Source organism: Gossypium hirsutum, chromosome A11 (genome assembly GCF_007990345.1).
Source record: "Gossypium hirsutum isolate 1008001.06 chromosome A11, Gossypium_hirsutum_v2.1, whole genome shotgun sequence".
NCBI classification, from domain to species: domain Eukaryota; kingdom Viridiplantae; phylum Streptophyta; class Magnoliopsida; order Malvales; family Malvaceae; genus Gossypium; species Gossypium hirsutum.
In genome coordinates, this window is record NC_053434.1 from 121,469,714 (window position 1) to 121,485,125 (window position 15,412).

General features: G+C 29.0%; 1 protein-coding gene across 1 annotated transcript; it reads right to left on the reverse strand.

Annotated features, from left to right (window-relative positions):
* Positions 1–3,408: 3,408 nt before the first annotated feature.
* LOC107944870 (uncharacterized protein At5g39865) lies at positions 3,409–5,056 on the reverse strand. Its single transcript, XM_016878697.2, has one exon. The coding sequence runs from the start codon at positions 4,765–4,767 to the stop codon at positions 3,691–3,693; it is 1,077 nt and encodes a 358-aa protein (XP_016734186.1). The 5' UTR covers positions 4,768–5,056; the 3' UTR covers positions 3,409–3,690.
* Positions 5,057–15,412: the final 10,356 nt, after the last annotated feature.

Sequence of the window (15,412 nt, forward strand, 5' to 3'; positions counted from 1 at the left end):
GTTTATTTCTAATGTCTAAAAGATAAATACAAATAAATAAAGATAATTAAAGATAAATAAAGATAAATGAAACTAAATCCTAAAATTAAATCTAAATAAAAATTATTAATAATTATCCTAATATAATTGAAATTAAAATAGAGTCTGGTGCTATAAAATCTCTTCTTTTGCATTTTAGTTCTTGGGTCTTCCATGTTTGCATTTTTGGCACCACCTCCCTCTTTCTTTGCATGTTGGCCCATTATATATTCAAATTTGCACTTTTTGCCATTAAATTTACTTTTGCTTTCAATTTAGTCCCTAAAAGATAAAAGACCATATAAATAGCCCAAATTAGTAGAATCATACTCAAAATAAATATGCAATTAGCACATAAAAATATGACGTTCTAGAGTATTATCAGTCCATCTATTATTAAATAGATCAATTTAGTTCCTATACTCTTAAAAAGAATCAAATAAGTCCAAAGTGCAATAGAGTTAAAATTTATTGTATAAAAAATATCTTAATTTTTTTTTTGCAATTGTAATTTAATTCCAAACAAAAAATTTCGTTTACAGAACTATAAAAATTTTAAAAATCTTAATTATGTTAAACAATAAAGGTTATATTTATTTTAATTTATCCATTTAATAGTAAAAGACAAATCTAATCAAATCCTGTAATATAATACCTCTCAAAATACAAAGAGAATAAAGTAGACTTATGGGATGGTACATCTAATTCAACCTTTAACATGTCAAGTATAATATATATTTTTATAATACTAATGATAATTGTACTTTGCCAAGTCACTAAGTTTGGTATTTGATCTTACTGTTCTTTTTCCCTGGTAGGAGCCACTCTCATGACTTTCTCAAAGGATTTAGTTCTATTGGCTGCTCCAACACACTATTCTTTTAATGAGATAAAAATGTAATTAATTTTGTATCGATTTCAATCATATCTCCAACCAATTAATTTTATTTTCCGCCCAAGAGCAACGGGAAAGGGGCCAGGCATACAATTGGAAAAAAAAATTTTATTTTTTAAATGTATAAAAGTATAAGTTATAATAATAAAATTGTACTTTAATCTCATAAATCACAATACTTTAATTTAATAATTTAAAAATTATAAAGATATTAGTTAATATAATGATAAAATTACGTTTTAACTCCTATCAAAATTTATAACTTAATTTCAATCCCTCAAAAAAAATTCTGACTTCACCCTTATTTCCGCACTAATAAAAATTCTAATCTATCTTAATTATCCGATTGGTATATGAATGATATTTAAAAAATATATATAAATACTATTTCTTTTACGAACTTTAAACTTTAACTAAATTAAAGTAGAAACTTTAATATTTTAAGTAGAAAACAAAAAATATATATATTTTATTTAAACTTAATCAACACACATTCAGGTGTACGCTTTTATTAAACTTTAAATTTTTTAGTACAAGATTATCCGGATTCTTTAAAATAATGTTATGGATAAGTTTTTGTTTAATGTATTGGTTGGTGTTTTTTTTTCCTTTTAGATTTGATGAATGATTATTTTTGTTTGTGAAGTTTATATATGATTATTTATATAATTGATTAATATTTTTATATTTAAAATTTATTTAATTTTATTCATTTAATATTTTAAAATATTTTAAAATTTTATCGATAATTTTGAAAGGATATACAAAAACAAATCTATACTAATATGTATTAATTTCTATAGAAAAACGGTGCATCCATCAGTGCAGTACTAACTACCTTGGATAAAAAAAAATTTAATCCTTAAATTTGGCAACTTTTCTCAACATAGTCATTAAACTTTTTTTATCTACATTAGTCTTCTAACTTGACAACTTTTCTAAATTTTTCATGCATGTGATGACATCGCATTCTGATATAAATTATGTTTAACAGGTTATGTATTTATATAAATTATGATAATATGTGTATCAATATTATTTTCACAGGTAAAAGTATTATAAAAGTCTGTATTGCTAAATGTTAGATTGTATTTTATCTTATTTACTCAAAAAATAAGTAAGTTAGTTTCTCTTCATTAGATCAAACAGCAAATTGATCATTTTATTAAAAACTTAATTCTTTTCTTATTGTTAAATATTGGTTCATGTACATCAATTTGAGGTACGGTGACACGTCACGTTTCATTATTTGATTATTTCGTTAATTACACCAGTTTTTAACATTAGAAATAGATGAAAATTTTAATAGAAATGATTAAGTTACTTTTTGATCTAACATATAGGAACTAATTTACTTATTTTTTTAATATAAAGAGTAAAATACAATCCAACTCAATGTACAGGGACTTCCATGTTATTTTTATCCAATTTCACGTTATTTTATCTTTTTATTTTTTTTTTAGCATACGCCTATCATGTAAATGGTATAATGTCCAAATTGTCTGGTCTTACTTCACATGGTTGATTTCATTTGTCAATTAATGATTGTGGATTGACAACATTGACCATTCTGTGCACGGGGAGGGGACTACTCCTTTTCTGCCATTTTCACTACCCATTGCATTCATTTTCTCTGCCCTACTGCTCCTCTGCACTGCACTGTCCAATTGTATTTAAAGACAATGTATACATATAGATTCTAAATTTTCTTGGCTGGAAGCTCACTTTAAGCCAAAATCAAAACAAACTTTTGATGGTTTAATTGTTCTTTAGCCCTTGAATTTCAGGTGCTATGAGAAATGGATTACAGCCTCATCTTGTCATTATCCCAAAATCAAAACAAGCAACTCTTGGTTGAAAGTTGAAACCAAGGGCCAAGTCAAAATTGTTTTAGGATGAGTCCAAAATGAATAATGGATTTGAAGGGTGAAAACAATTTATCAGGTAATAGGATACTCGAGAAGATATGAAACGATTATGATAATTACTTGACTCACTTCACTAGTTATACTTACTGAAATTATTATTTTACCCTTGCATATTATAATAATTTATTATAAAAAACTCATATGTTTTATATTTAAATATATTATTTTTGAAGAATTATATTTAAATATAAACCAAGACCATAGATATTGATGCATTTAACATCCATAGAAGCGATGGTGATTTTTAAATTATGCACGAAGCACGACGGATAGCATATCAAAGTAAGCCAACGGTGGTGTAATAGTAGATTCTACTCCCACCATGTTCCATTGTCATCCCTAAATGTTACTGCCCCTCTAAGCCCATGGTCGAAGGGGTAGCCATACCCCAATCCACACCCTCAGTTGATGCAGTAGCAACTTCTGTCATATCATTTCTAACTTTAGTAAGCGCACAACCTGACACAAATTAGTTTCGAGTCCTCGAACTGAACTGATTGAATTGATTGAGTTAAAAAGAAACATTCGAATAAAATTTCTCACAAACTAACAAAAAAGCATCAGCAATTGCATCAAAATTGTCACTTTTATTATCTTTAACCATTATTTAATTTCATACAAGTTCAAAAGCACAATGAAACAACAAGAACAACCTGCTAGACAGCATATAAACATACCACAAATTATGAAAACTAAAACCCCTACTACAAAATACCAATTCAAGAAACTAACCATTGCTCCGGTTCCGGCTCCACCTCCGGCTCTTCATCTTTCTTGAAGTACAAATGCTCGAGATTTTTAAGTCTTTTTTTTATTAGTATAAACAATTATGCATATATTTAGGGCTAATTACCATGAACAACAAGCAGGGCACCTTATTAACCCATTTTCATTACAATCAGGGCACCTTCTTAACCTACCTTCATCTTCTTCGAACACTTTTTTGCTTCCTCTACAGTTTGGACATGGCACAAATCTAGCATCACCACAACCTTCACAAACAATCCCAGGATCTCTAACAGGAAACCCTTTTAAAAGCTTAGCCAATTCACCATTTTCGTTAAGCTGTTTGATTTCTTCAACCCCACCAATGTGTTTTCCTTGTATGAACACTTGAGGTAAGCAAATGGATTTTCCTCCTAATAGGCTCTGCAATTCAGTTCTATACATGGAATCCATTGAAATGTCCTTTTCATCAACAACCACTCTAAATCCTCTAAAGATCATCCTAACACAACAGCAATCTTCATATGTTTTCCTTATACCTCTTAGACTAGTGAAATATAGAACAATGTTTCTGGTTTTTTGACTTTTTTCGGTGTGTGGGATTTTGACCCAACTATCAGATAATGAAGAACATGAAGGGCTAAGGGAAGGGGAAGCTCTTGAAGATAAAGCTCTTCTGTAACTTGAAACCACATTTGGGTCAAGTTTTGAAAGCAATGATTCTTCAGATAAATGTTTCCATAACGGTTTTGTTAATGATTGTTTAATAATAGTATTAAACGAAGGTTTAGATTTAGGCTTACCCAGATCGAAATCATGCCCCACATCATCATCATCATCGAGTCCATCCATGAGTTCCCAAGTGTTAATAACCGAGTCAGGTGATAACGACTCAGTTTGACCACCATGAACCGGCGAATCTTCGTCGGAGAAACTTTGGGTATCGTCGATAACAGGCTTTTGGACGTCGATGAGTGAAAGGGAACCATAAGTAGTGGATGTTAACGAAACCAAGTGGTGGGTGTCGCCTTTTTTCAACGGCGGATGGTGAACAACCGGCGTCGGGAGAGACAAAGCACGAGAAACGGGCGGTGGGGAAGAGTGGGAAGAGGCCATGGATTCTAAAGAAGTGGAAGAATGTGAAGAATTCTCGGGTTTGGTGATGATATTGGTGTTGGGTCTTGAAGCAGAACAACCCATGGATGATGATGATGACGACAACGATGAAGAAGAATCTTTGTTCCTTTTTTCCACTGGAACTCTGGGGCTTTCTTGGAATCAATTTGGGTTTTGGTGGGTTAAAGAGAAATGGGGTTGCTCTGCTTTGCTTTTTTGCTTTAATGGAGGAAAAGAGAATCGTGGCAGTGAATTTGGTGTGTTTTTGTGAAGGCTTAGAGAGAAAGAGAGAGAGAGAGAGAATACTGTTGGTGGGAAAGAGCTGTCATGAAAGTTGGAGAGTGTGGGAGATGGTCATATTAAATGCTGTTTTGAAAAGGGAAAAAAGTATAATAAAAAAGCTGTTTTACAGTTTATTTTTTTTAACTTTGAATTTGATGTTTTTAAGAAAGGTTTTCAGTTATTATATAAATTTTGGGTAAATTATACTCAATCTTATTTTGGTAAATTTTTATTTTAGTTATTTAATTTTAAAATTTTATAAAATGGTCACCAAATTATTAGAAAGTTTTTATTTAAGTTATTGGTTTGTTAAGTTTTTCTTCTAAAGTTTGACTAACGAACTTCAAGCGACAATTAAACAATCGATACAATAGATTAGAACCTACTTATCAATGAGTAGAATAACATACCTTAAATCTAAATCAATTTAGTGGTCAATATTAGAGATTGAAGTAGAAAGTTGTTTGGATTTTGATCTGCAAATTCGTGACGTTCAAAATTGTTTCATTAAAAAAACTAAACTATAAAAAAGAAGGGAAAGGAGAGTTTTCGATTAATATGGGCGGTGCAAAGAAAGAATGTCATACAACAATGATTTTAATAGCTTAGTGGCTTAATGAAAATTTTCAAATAATTTAGTGACTATTTTTAACTTTTTGAAGTTGAGTGATTAAAATGTAAAATTACTAATAATTTGGTAACCTTGGATGTAATTATTATTTAGTATTGTGCTTTGATTATTTTGTTTAGTGGTAATAGAGTTGGACTGGTCGGATGTTTCACCCCAATATGAATATTAATCTTAGAAATTACTACATTGCCATAGATGTTGCATATATTCATTTCTATTTTACTCACTTTAAATCGAATTTTTAAAAAAAGATAAATATAGAATACCATATATGCAATTTTACACTTTTACATTTTTAATAGTTACATATAAGGGTCTTTCTTAAACAAACAATTATAAATATAAATAAAATGATAATTTCGTATATTTACCATATTCATTTCGTATCACCTTTCAAAATAAAACTATATGCATTACCTTATCTCAACTATTCAAAAAAAAAATCTCGCTCCATTCGGATCGAGACAGTTAAGATTTTTCCATTCTAATTTTGTGGTAGTAAAATAGTTTTTCGATCTTTCTTTTCAAATTTGAATGTATCCAAAAAGTAATAAGATTTTTTTCCTTGTTTTGTATTGGTGTTCAGATCGGATATTAGTTCAATTGATCTAATCCATCGATTCAATTTTATAAATAAAGATTTTTTTGAAAAACGATAGCATCTATTTAAAGATCTCATTATTGTGAGTTTCTTTTAAATCAACGATTGAAATAAGAAGGAAGAAAAAAAAAACCACAGTTGATCGTGCCACGTAATATTTGCATTGAGAAACACAAGTTTATCTTTTAACCAATTTAACTTACTATTTCAACACTAAACTGATTTCCAAAAAAAAGGCACAGTATTCTATAACCGCTTTAACAAGTTCAAGTCTCCAGCATAATTTTCTAATTTCTAATGTGATTTAATCAAATGACTATAATTTTCTTATTTCTATCTTTTAATCACAACCGTTAATTTAATACGATAAGATCTCACTTTAGGCATCATACAAAAGTAAAAGAGGAAGTAAATAAGCAGTCCATTGAAATGTGTGGTTAAAGTAGAAGTAGAAGAAAAAGTTTGGTTATGAATGTATGGTGCAATAAAATAGTGAATTGTTAGTACAAATTTGGTAATAAAGGAAACTTACAAGAAAAGTGGGATAAAGCTAATGTTGTGTGTTACTATTGATGGTATGTCTCATTCACAGGTTTGGTATTGAGGAAAAACATCTCGTTTTCATTGCCAGCCACGTCGTGTTTTCTACATCACCACCACAGCTTCCTCTCAATTGTTCTTTTCCCCACTTTTCTTTGCTACAATTTTTACAAAGATTTTGCCATCAAAGTGTGTAAAGGGTAGTAATATCTATAAAATACTTTGCTTTTTTCCTGTAGGGTTTGAATTAGATCAAATTGAGTAAAGTTATTTTTGAGTTTTCCTTGAATAATTTTTAATTCAAAATATTTCGAGTTTAGATCACTTAAGTTTGTCGATCATAATTTTTGGATTATGTTTTTTTCACTCGAGTTTGATATGTGGGTTCATTTTTTTGGGTTTAAATCTTTTCAAGTCGGTTCTTTTTTAGTTTAGATAAATTTAAAGTTAAGATGATTTAGAGAGTGAGTTGGCTTTGAGTTCGAGCTTTTTTTTTTGAGTTTGGACTATTATGAGTTTAGGTTTGTTGAGGGTAGGTTGGACTCGTTCTGAGTGAAGTCTTTGAAGTGTCGTCTATCGAGAGCCGGTGGACCCCTCAACGGTTGAGGTATTGTGGTTGAGATGTTTGTTCTCAATTTTATCTCTGGATTTTGTCTCTCGACTCTATGAAAACCCTCAACAAGTTCACAAAATGACGGTGTCTCGCCCACCAAGGAAATGCGAGCATTTGCCCTTTGGTGATGTTTGAACCCATGTCCTTATATAGCATTAATGGATAAGAATAGTACCACTTGAGCCAACAAATGACACCTCAAAAAAATTTTCTAAAGTGAATCTGACCTTCCTTCAACAAGGTGATTTAAGTTTTTCAAATCAAATTATTTAGGATTTTCCGGTTCGAGCTTGAGACCTAGCTCTGTTGATTTTAAGCCATTTGTTCAATTCCTTTCGGGTTTATGTTCAAGTCATTCAAAGTTCAAATTATCTCATATATGGATTATTTCAAATTTATAATATTTAAAGATCAAATCAGTTTTATGTTCGGATTGTTTTAGATTTAGGGTTATTTTATTTGAATAATTCAAATTTATAAGTCAAATCTTCAAGTATTTGACACCTAAATTCGATTTTTTTAGTTGAATTTTTTAAACTTTTATTATTAAATTCAGATTAATTGGATTTTTTTTCCAATTATATGCAATCTCTCCACTTCATATTTCTCCAGAATTTGTGGTGAATAAAAGCATTGATGTTTAATGAGTAAAAGATATATTTCTCCACCTAGTATGAATTTAATGAGCAAAAGCTTCATCACCCTCATCTATATTGTCAACAGCCTTACAAACACCATAGCAATTTTTGCCCATCTATTACTGCTTTCATGTTTGAAAGAGACAATGTGTTGCTTAATAAATGACACTTATGTTGTAAGAAATTGTATAAATAATTAAATCCAAATCATTTCATTCAATGATTATGGTCATCATCTTTGTAACTATAATAATCAACTTATATAAATAATTGAATCTTAGGTATGCACCTTAAATTTAAAGTTGGTTTATTGTGACACAATGTTTAAAATTATCTATAATCTCTTTTTAACTCATAAATAGGAGAATAATGCACTCCAGCACACTCAAATCCACGTCTTTCTACATTAATATAATATCCATATCAATTGAATTAAGACTCAATCGACTTCTTTTATTACTTTATTTTAAATAATAATGTTAGGGGCATTTATGTATATATTTCCTTTAGGTACAAGCAAAAAAGGGTAATTTAATTTAATAATTACCTAGGAGTATACAATAATTAATCTTATATATATGGTTTTGTTGAAAGGTGGAATAAGTTTAGTACTCAACTTGTTAGTTAACCATGTGCATTTTCTTATTTGGTAGGTCCAATAAGATTGAGCTTTTAAATTAGAATCATGACAAGTTGAAAAGCTTGATAGATGTCATTTCAACCACCTAAGCCCAATTAATGTTGCAAGAAATTCATCATCCAATGCACGCATATGCACACATACAGTATATATGTGTGTAGATGTGCTTGAATGAAGTTGTCTTGTGTTGCCAAAGTTCAAAACAATTATCAAATGTGTCATTATAATTTAAACTAAAGAGTTATAATTTTTATGATAGTTAAAAAATAATTTTATAATTTTAATAGTATATATTTTTATATTTTTTAAAGAATTAAATTAATTTTTTATTATTTTTAAGGAAGTTTAAAGTGTAATTTTATCTTTACTAATTTAAAATAATTTAAATAAAAAAATTTCCATTTTAGAGGGTGTAGGGGGTGTAAGCCCCTGCCAATTTAAAGATACATTGTAATTACTCTAAAACAATAAATACATGGTAATTTTTTAATGGATAAATTATTTAGCTGGTCACTTATATATTTGGATATTTTCATTTTGGTCATTTAAATAAAAATACTTGTAATTTAGTCATCGACATTACAATAATTAAACATTTTAGGCACCCAACCATTTTCTCACTAACAACATTCAATGAGACATTCTATTGTATAATCAAATGATAATATTAACGGTTAAATTGAAATTTTTCATAATTAAATAATCAAAATAGAAACATTCTAATAGTTAAATTTGATCATACAATTCATTATATAAAAAAATTAATAAATCAAAAAATGAGTATCAAATGAAGATATATGGTAATTATTTTGAACATTTTTATATATTTATATGATCATATTTTATATAAATATTTGAATACATGTAGGGCATAATTATCTAACAGCATAAAAATGAAAAACAAATGAAAAGTAGAAGTAATGATGCGTCCAGCTTTGTTGTGTAAGTGGTCTTCATATTGTAGCCTAACAAACAAGTAAAGAAACAGACTGAAATAGACATATGATAAATATGGAGGACCACATGTTAAGTGTTAACCCCATTTTAGGTGTGTGTGACCCAATTACTTTGCTATCATTGCATTCACTTTTTTGTTTTGCATTTTAATTTAAAGGTGAATTTTTGCAATTAATTATTGTATTATAACTAAGTTCTGGGTTGAATTTATGTATTTGTTCCGTTTTAGTTTTTATATTTTTTGAATTTTAAAATTTTAGTCATGATTTAAGTTGTAGCAATTAAATTGGTGAGGTCAGATTTTGTTATTAGTTTTGTATTATATGTAAGTTGTGGGTTTAATGTCTATTCTCAAATTTGATCTTTTTTAGTGATTGTAATTTGTTATTTTTAAAACTTTACCATTAACTCAAACAGTGCTCGTTAAATCTATTAACTAAAATAACAATTTTTTTTAAGTATTGTATGAAAATAATAAGCTAGCATTAAATTACACGTGTGATAATAGACACGAGATTTTGAAAATAGCAGAATTTAACTAATTTCATGGCTACCGTTTGATCAGGATTGAAATTTCAAAATTAAAAAAAGTGCATGAAGTAAAATTTGATCAAATTAGAGTAAAATGATTAAATCTACAACTTATACATAATACAAAGACTAATAACAGAATTTGACCTAATCTGAACTATATTTCTACACACTTTGGCATTGGCATTATTGCCAGTGCAAGAGAATATGGATTAAAGTATGTTTATCCTTCTATTTAAATGTTGAAGAGGGACTATAGGTAATTTTAGGCATTTATATATAATAAAAAAAATACAAGCCTAACTTGACCCTCCACAAACCTAAAAATGAAAGAAAATATCAAATCTTGGTGACTACAAGTGTAATTTACCCTTAAAAATATTCTAAGCTCGGGCCATGGAACTTAGTTCTCGGGCCCAACCTGGTCCAATAATGAAGATTCTAATTACCTTATACAGAGGTCCACAGAGAAAGGTTTAAGGTGGGCTAATAGTACCTCAATTGCCTGGTTAGAATATATAATCCTCTATGGAAGTCGAAGACTAAAATCATGCCTAACTGTGTTTTCTCCTTTAAAAGTTTTGAATTTGTATTTTCTTTTTTATCATTTCAAGCCTAATTTTATCCTATTTTTTATATAAAAATATAATTTAATACACAATATGTAAATTAAAAATAAAAGAATTTTTTAAAATTTTTATTTATTATTAAACTAAACAATCTTAAAATATATTGCTTTCATATACTTCACACGACTAAAAATTTAATTTCTCTTAATCATAATTAATTCATTTTTTGTCAGCTCGGACTTAACGCCATTGATTAAGCAAATCAAAGCTGAAAAAAGATTAATGGTTTGATATAACGAAGTTGTATTTTATTATTTTATTTTCTAAGTAATTAAATTGATTGTTTTTCAAATTTTGGGTCGCTTTTTTTTTTTGGTGAGGAGATAAAAACTTAAAAATTTACAAAGACAACAATTGAGTGAGTGTATCACTCATAAGCCTATCTCGATCAATAAAACCGCAAGACCACTCCGGAGGGGCTTCAAACACTTGCATATTTGCTTTTTCAATCAACGCTTGCTTAGCAAGACAATCCGTAACTTGATTTTGCTCCCTTGGGATGAATCTTAGAATCCACTGAGTTTCTTGAGATAACATGGTATGAATACGCCTAATTAGAGCAGAGTTCGAAGATGTAGAGGAACTTTCAGTAATGGCTTTAACTACTTCCAAACTATCAGAGAGAATGATAACTTGATCATGTCCTCGTCTTTGGACAAGTCTGAGTCCATCGAAAATGCCCCAGAGCTCCGCATCAAAGACTGAACATTTACCGATAAATCTATGAAAGCCAGCAATCCAATTACCATCTTTATCACGAACAATGCCCCCAACTGCGGCAAATCCAGTATCAAGTTGCACAACTCCGTCGGTGTTGAGAAATACTCGCTCTTCAGTGAAGCGTGTTTTCAAAGATTGTCTGAGGCATCGAAAAGGGACTCCTTGAGGACCTGAGTGAATTTGAATCGCCCAGCTAACAGATCCTTGAACAATTTCTTTAACGCTCCATAGTTTGCCTTGAAAGATGTATAAGTTGCGGTTTTTCCAAATACACCATATAAGAAGACCAAATAAACATGCCCAACTAGCTCCTCCCGCATGAATCAAACATAGGGACAATGTCGAAGTGAGTCACAAAGTAAATTTTTAAAAGGATCAAATTACACGATGTGTAAAAATTGAGGGTTTAATTTTTAAAATTAATTTTAAATTGGCACAATCTATAAATGTTGAGAATTAAAAGTTATTACTATATCATTTTTAAAAATTACTATACCAACTTTTTATTAAACATTTAATGACTCCTGAATAAAAAATAAAAAATTGAATAATTAACTGACTTAAAAAAATACTAATAATTAAGTAACTACCAATATATTTTACCTAAAGTTTAAACTAATAGTGTTACCAAATTTACCATGCAATATTACAAATTCTATAAAATGAGTCGAATAAAATAACCATACATATATTATCGTAAGATCAATTATTTATTATAAAAAAGAAAATAAAATTTGAAATTTAACCTCCTATTAATCAGGGCAAAGTAAAAATTAATTGGTCGAAATTGAATTATATATTCTCGAGCGTAAAAATATAACCTTCAGTGAAATCGACATTAGACAAACACAAGGGAATGATAAACATAAGCAAGATACTTCACTTATATACTTTTTTTTATATATATTATATGCATGTTTAGGGTTCGTGACTGTTCATCCCAATAATATTATATCCAATATTCGAACTTATATTCTCCCTTTGAGAGTGCATTGCGTATTATTAGTACTCAACCACTTCTAGATTCTTCTAACCTCTAAAAAAAAAATTCTTCGCCCTCAAACACCCTATGACTTGATTCTTCTAGAAAGTTCAAAGTTAATTACATTTTAATTATAAAAATTCATGATTTAATTTTGATCCTAATTTTTGGATCCACCCTGTTTAGTATGATAATATGTTAAAACATGAAATCTAGATAAATAAAGATGAAATACACATAACAATTTCTATGCCGAAATCAAAAGGAAAAAAGCTAAATACCTTTCTAGATAAAGTCTTGATTTTGAGTCAACATAAAATAAAATAAAATTAATGGACCTGCTAATTAATTAAGCCACTTTCTAATTGACTCTCTCTGTGAGAATAGCAACGACCATGAAACTCGCTGGACCCGCGGGCCGACATAGATCCTTCTATCCCTTTTATGAGGAATATTCGGAAATTTCTACAAAGAAAGGGAATTATATTTTTAAAATAAAATAATTATGCTGAAAAATAGAATAAACGAAGAATATTTTTTTTAAAAAAAATAGTTCATATATAATACGATAAAGGTGAAATTTATGTCTATATCTAATTATATATTTTATATATAATAAATGTTTGTTTGAAATCTAAAATTATCACTTTTTAAGAAAATTCAATTAAATATATTATAATAAATAATTTTAATCATTTAAAAGTCTAAAAATATCATTTGGGGTAAGTAGTGTTGACTTCAAACAAATGTCATTTTAGATGGGGTGAATTCGCGTTTTGAATTTTTCAAATTATTTTTAAGTTTAAGATTATTTCAAGTTTGAATAATTTTAAGGTTTAAATTATTCGAGTGTAAATAAATTTGATTCATTGATAATTCTAGATTCAATTACTTATAATTCGAGTTATCTAAGCGTTTGTATAAATCCAAATTATTATAATGTTAAAGGAAGAAAAGGTAGATGTCAAGATTAAAACTTGTGTCATGTAAGTGTCACATGAAACATTTAATTAGGTAAAAACATTATGTAGGTCCTTTTGTTAGGAATTATATTATATTTTACTTTACTTTTTTTATTCAAAAAATTGAGTAAACTAGTTATTGTACATTAGATCAAATGGTAAATTGATCATTACTGTTAAAACTTTCATTTATTTGTATTTTTAAAAATTGGTTCTTGTATGGAAAATGAGGTACATGTAACACATTATGTGTAACTGTTTGGTTGTTATGTTAGTCAAACTAGCTTTTAATAGTATAAATTGATGTATTTTTTTAACAAAAAATTCCTATTTACTATTTAATCTAGCATACTAGGACTAATTTGCTCATTTTTAAGTAAAATGGGATAAATACAAATTGACTCTTAATATAGGGGCATTCACTATACTTTTACGTACCTTTTAAATATTGTTTCAAATATATTAGATAAAAAGACCTCTTCAGTTTCTCTCAATTTCAAAATTGAGGAAATTGGTCACTCTAAAAAAATCAGAGCAATTTTATCCCAGTCAATTTCGAAAGTGAGTAACTAAGGATAATTAATGACGACGTTAATGTTTTCTATCAATTGTACATGATTTTGATTGGTATAATAACAATTTTAGCACTTGGTGTTTACACGTTTTGCCATTTTGGCCTTGTATCTAAAAAAATTGACAAATTTAACCTCAATATTTATACATCTACACAGTTGTCACGAGATAAATTTGTTAAATTAGGACCAAATTGACAGAATATGTAAACTTTAAAGGTTAAATATGTTATTATACCAATCAAAATGATTTACAATCTGTAGAAAATAGTAACACCATGATTAATTATCCTTAATTTCTCACTTTTGAAATTAACAGATATTAAATTGTTCCAATTTTTTTAGAAGCATCAATTTATTCCATTTTGAAATTGAGAAGTACTATAGTAGACATTTTACCAAATCATTACATTCTTTTTCTTACACATGTCTAGATGGAGCATAAAGAGGAATATTCCACACCCAAAACGTGGCCCAAAAGAAATAAAAAAGGTTCTCCGAAACCCATTAGTCAAAGAAACCAGCAGCCACAAATCAAACGGCTCTAATTAAATCAAAAGGCTGACTCATAGAAATCTTCACGCACGTTTAAATAATGGCTTGAATCCCAAGGCAGTTTCTTCAACTGATTATTAACTGCTATTCCACCCCCCCCCCCCATAAATACCTTTCAAAGTCCCAAATTTCTATTATAACAAAACAAAAAATATTTTCCTTTTTCCCAACACTGAATTTTCAAAGCTCCAAATTTCCATGGCAGGTCTTCACTATAATTTCTTCCCTACTGATTTCTACTATCCTCGTCCGGCACAATCTACGCCGTCTCCGGCCGTCGATTCTACTCCTCCGGCAGCTCTGACTACGCCGATCGAGGAGAAAAACATCGTCGACGATGATAATAAGAAGCCTGTGATCGTGGTTTACCGTGGCAATAAGACGAGTGTTTCCATTAGGAAACAAGGCGAACAGCATGGTAGGAGTTATGTGCGTAATCGAGTTGAGCAAATTAAGTTATCGCGAAACTAGATTTGTTTTCCTTCGTTGATTTTTTATTGCCGAAGAGAATTCGAACCGTTTTTGAATGTTTAATTTAGTCTTTGAGGATCTATTTTATGTAATTAATTCGATTTTGTGTTGTTTTTAACTATTTTTCCAGTTATGGTTTAAATTCTCAACGAATGATGTTGGATTCTGAGTTTATGTGCATATGATTCGAATTTTTCCTTTCCTTTTCTTTTGTTTTTTTGTTTTTGTTTTTGTTGCTGAAGGTAGAAATTTGTACTAAATTTAGAATTTTAATTTAAAAAAAAATGAAGTTTTAGGTAATTGGACAAGATCTTAGATGAATTTGATCCGAATTATCAGCATGCGAATCGGTAGGGTACGGTATGAATTTGATATTATCAAGCATGATATGATTATGCATTACAA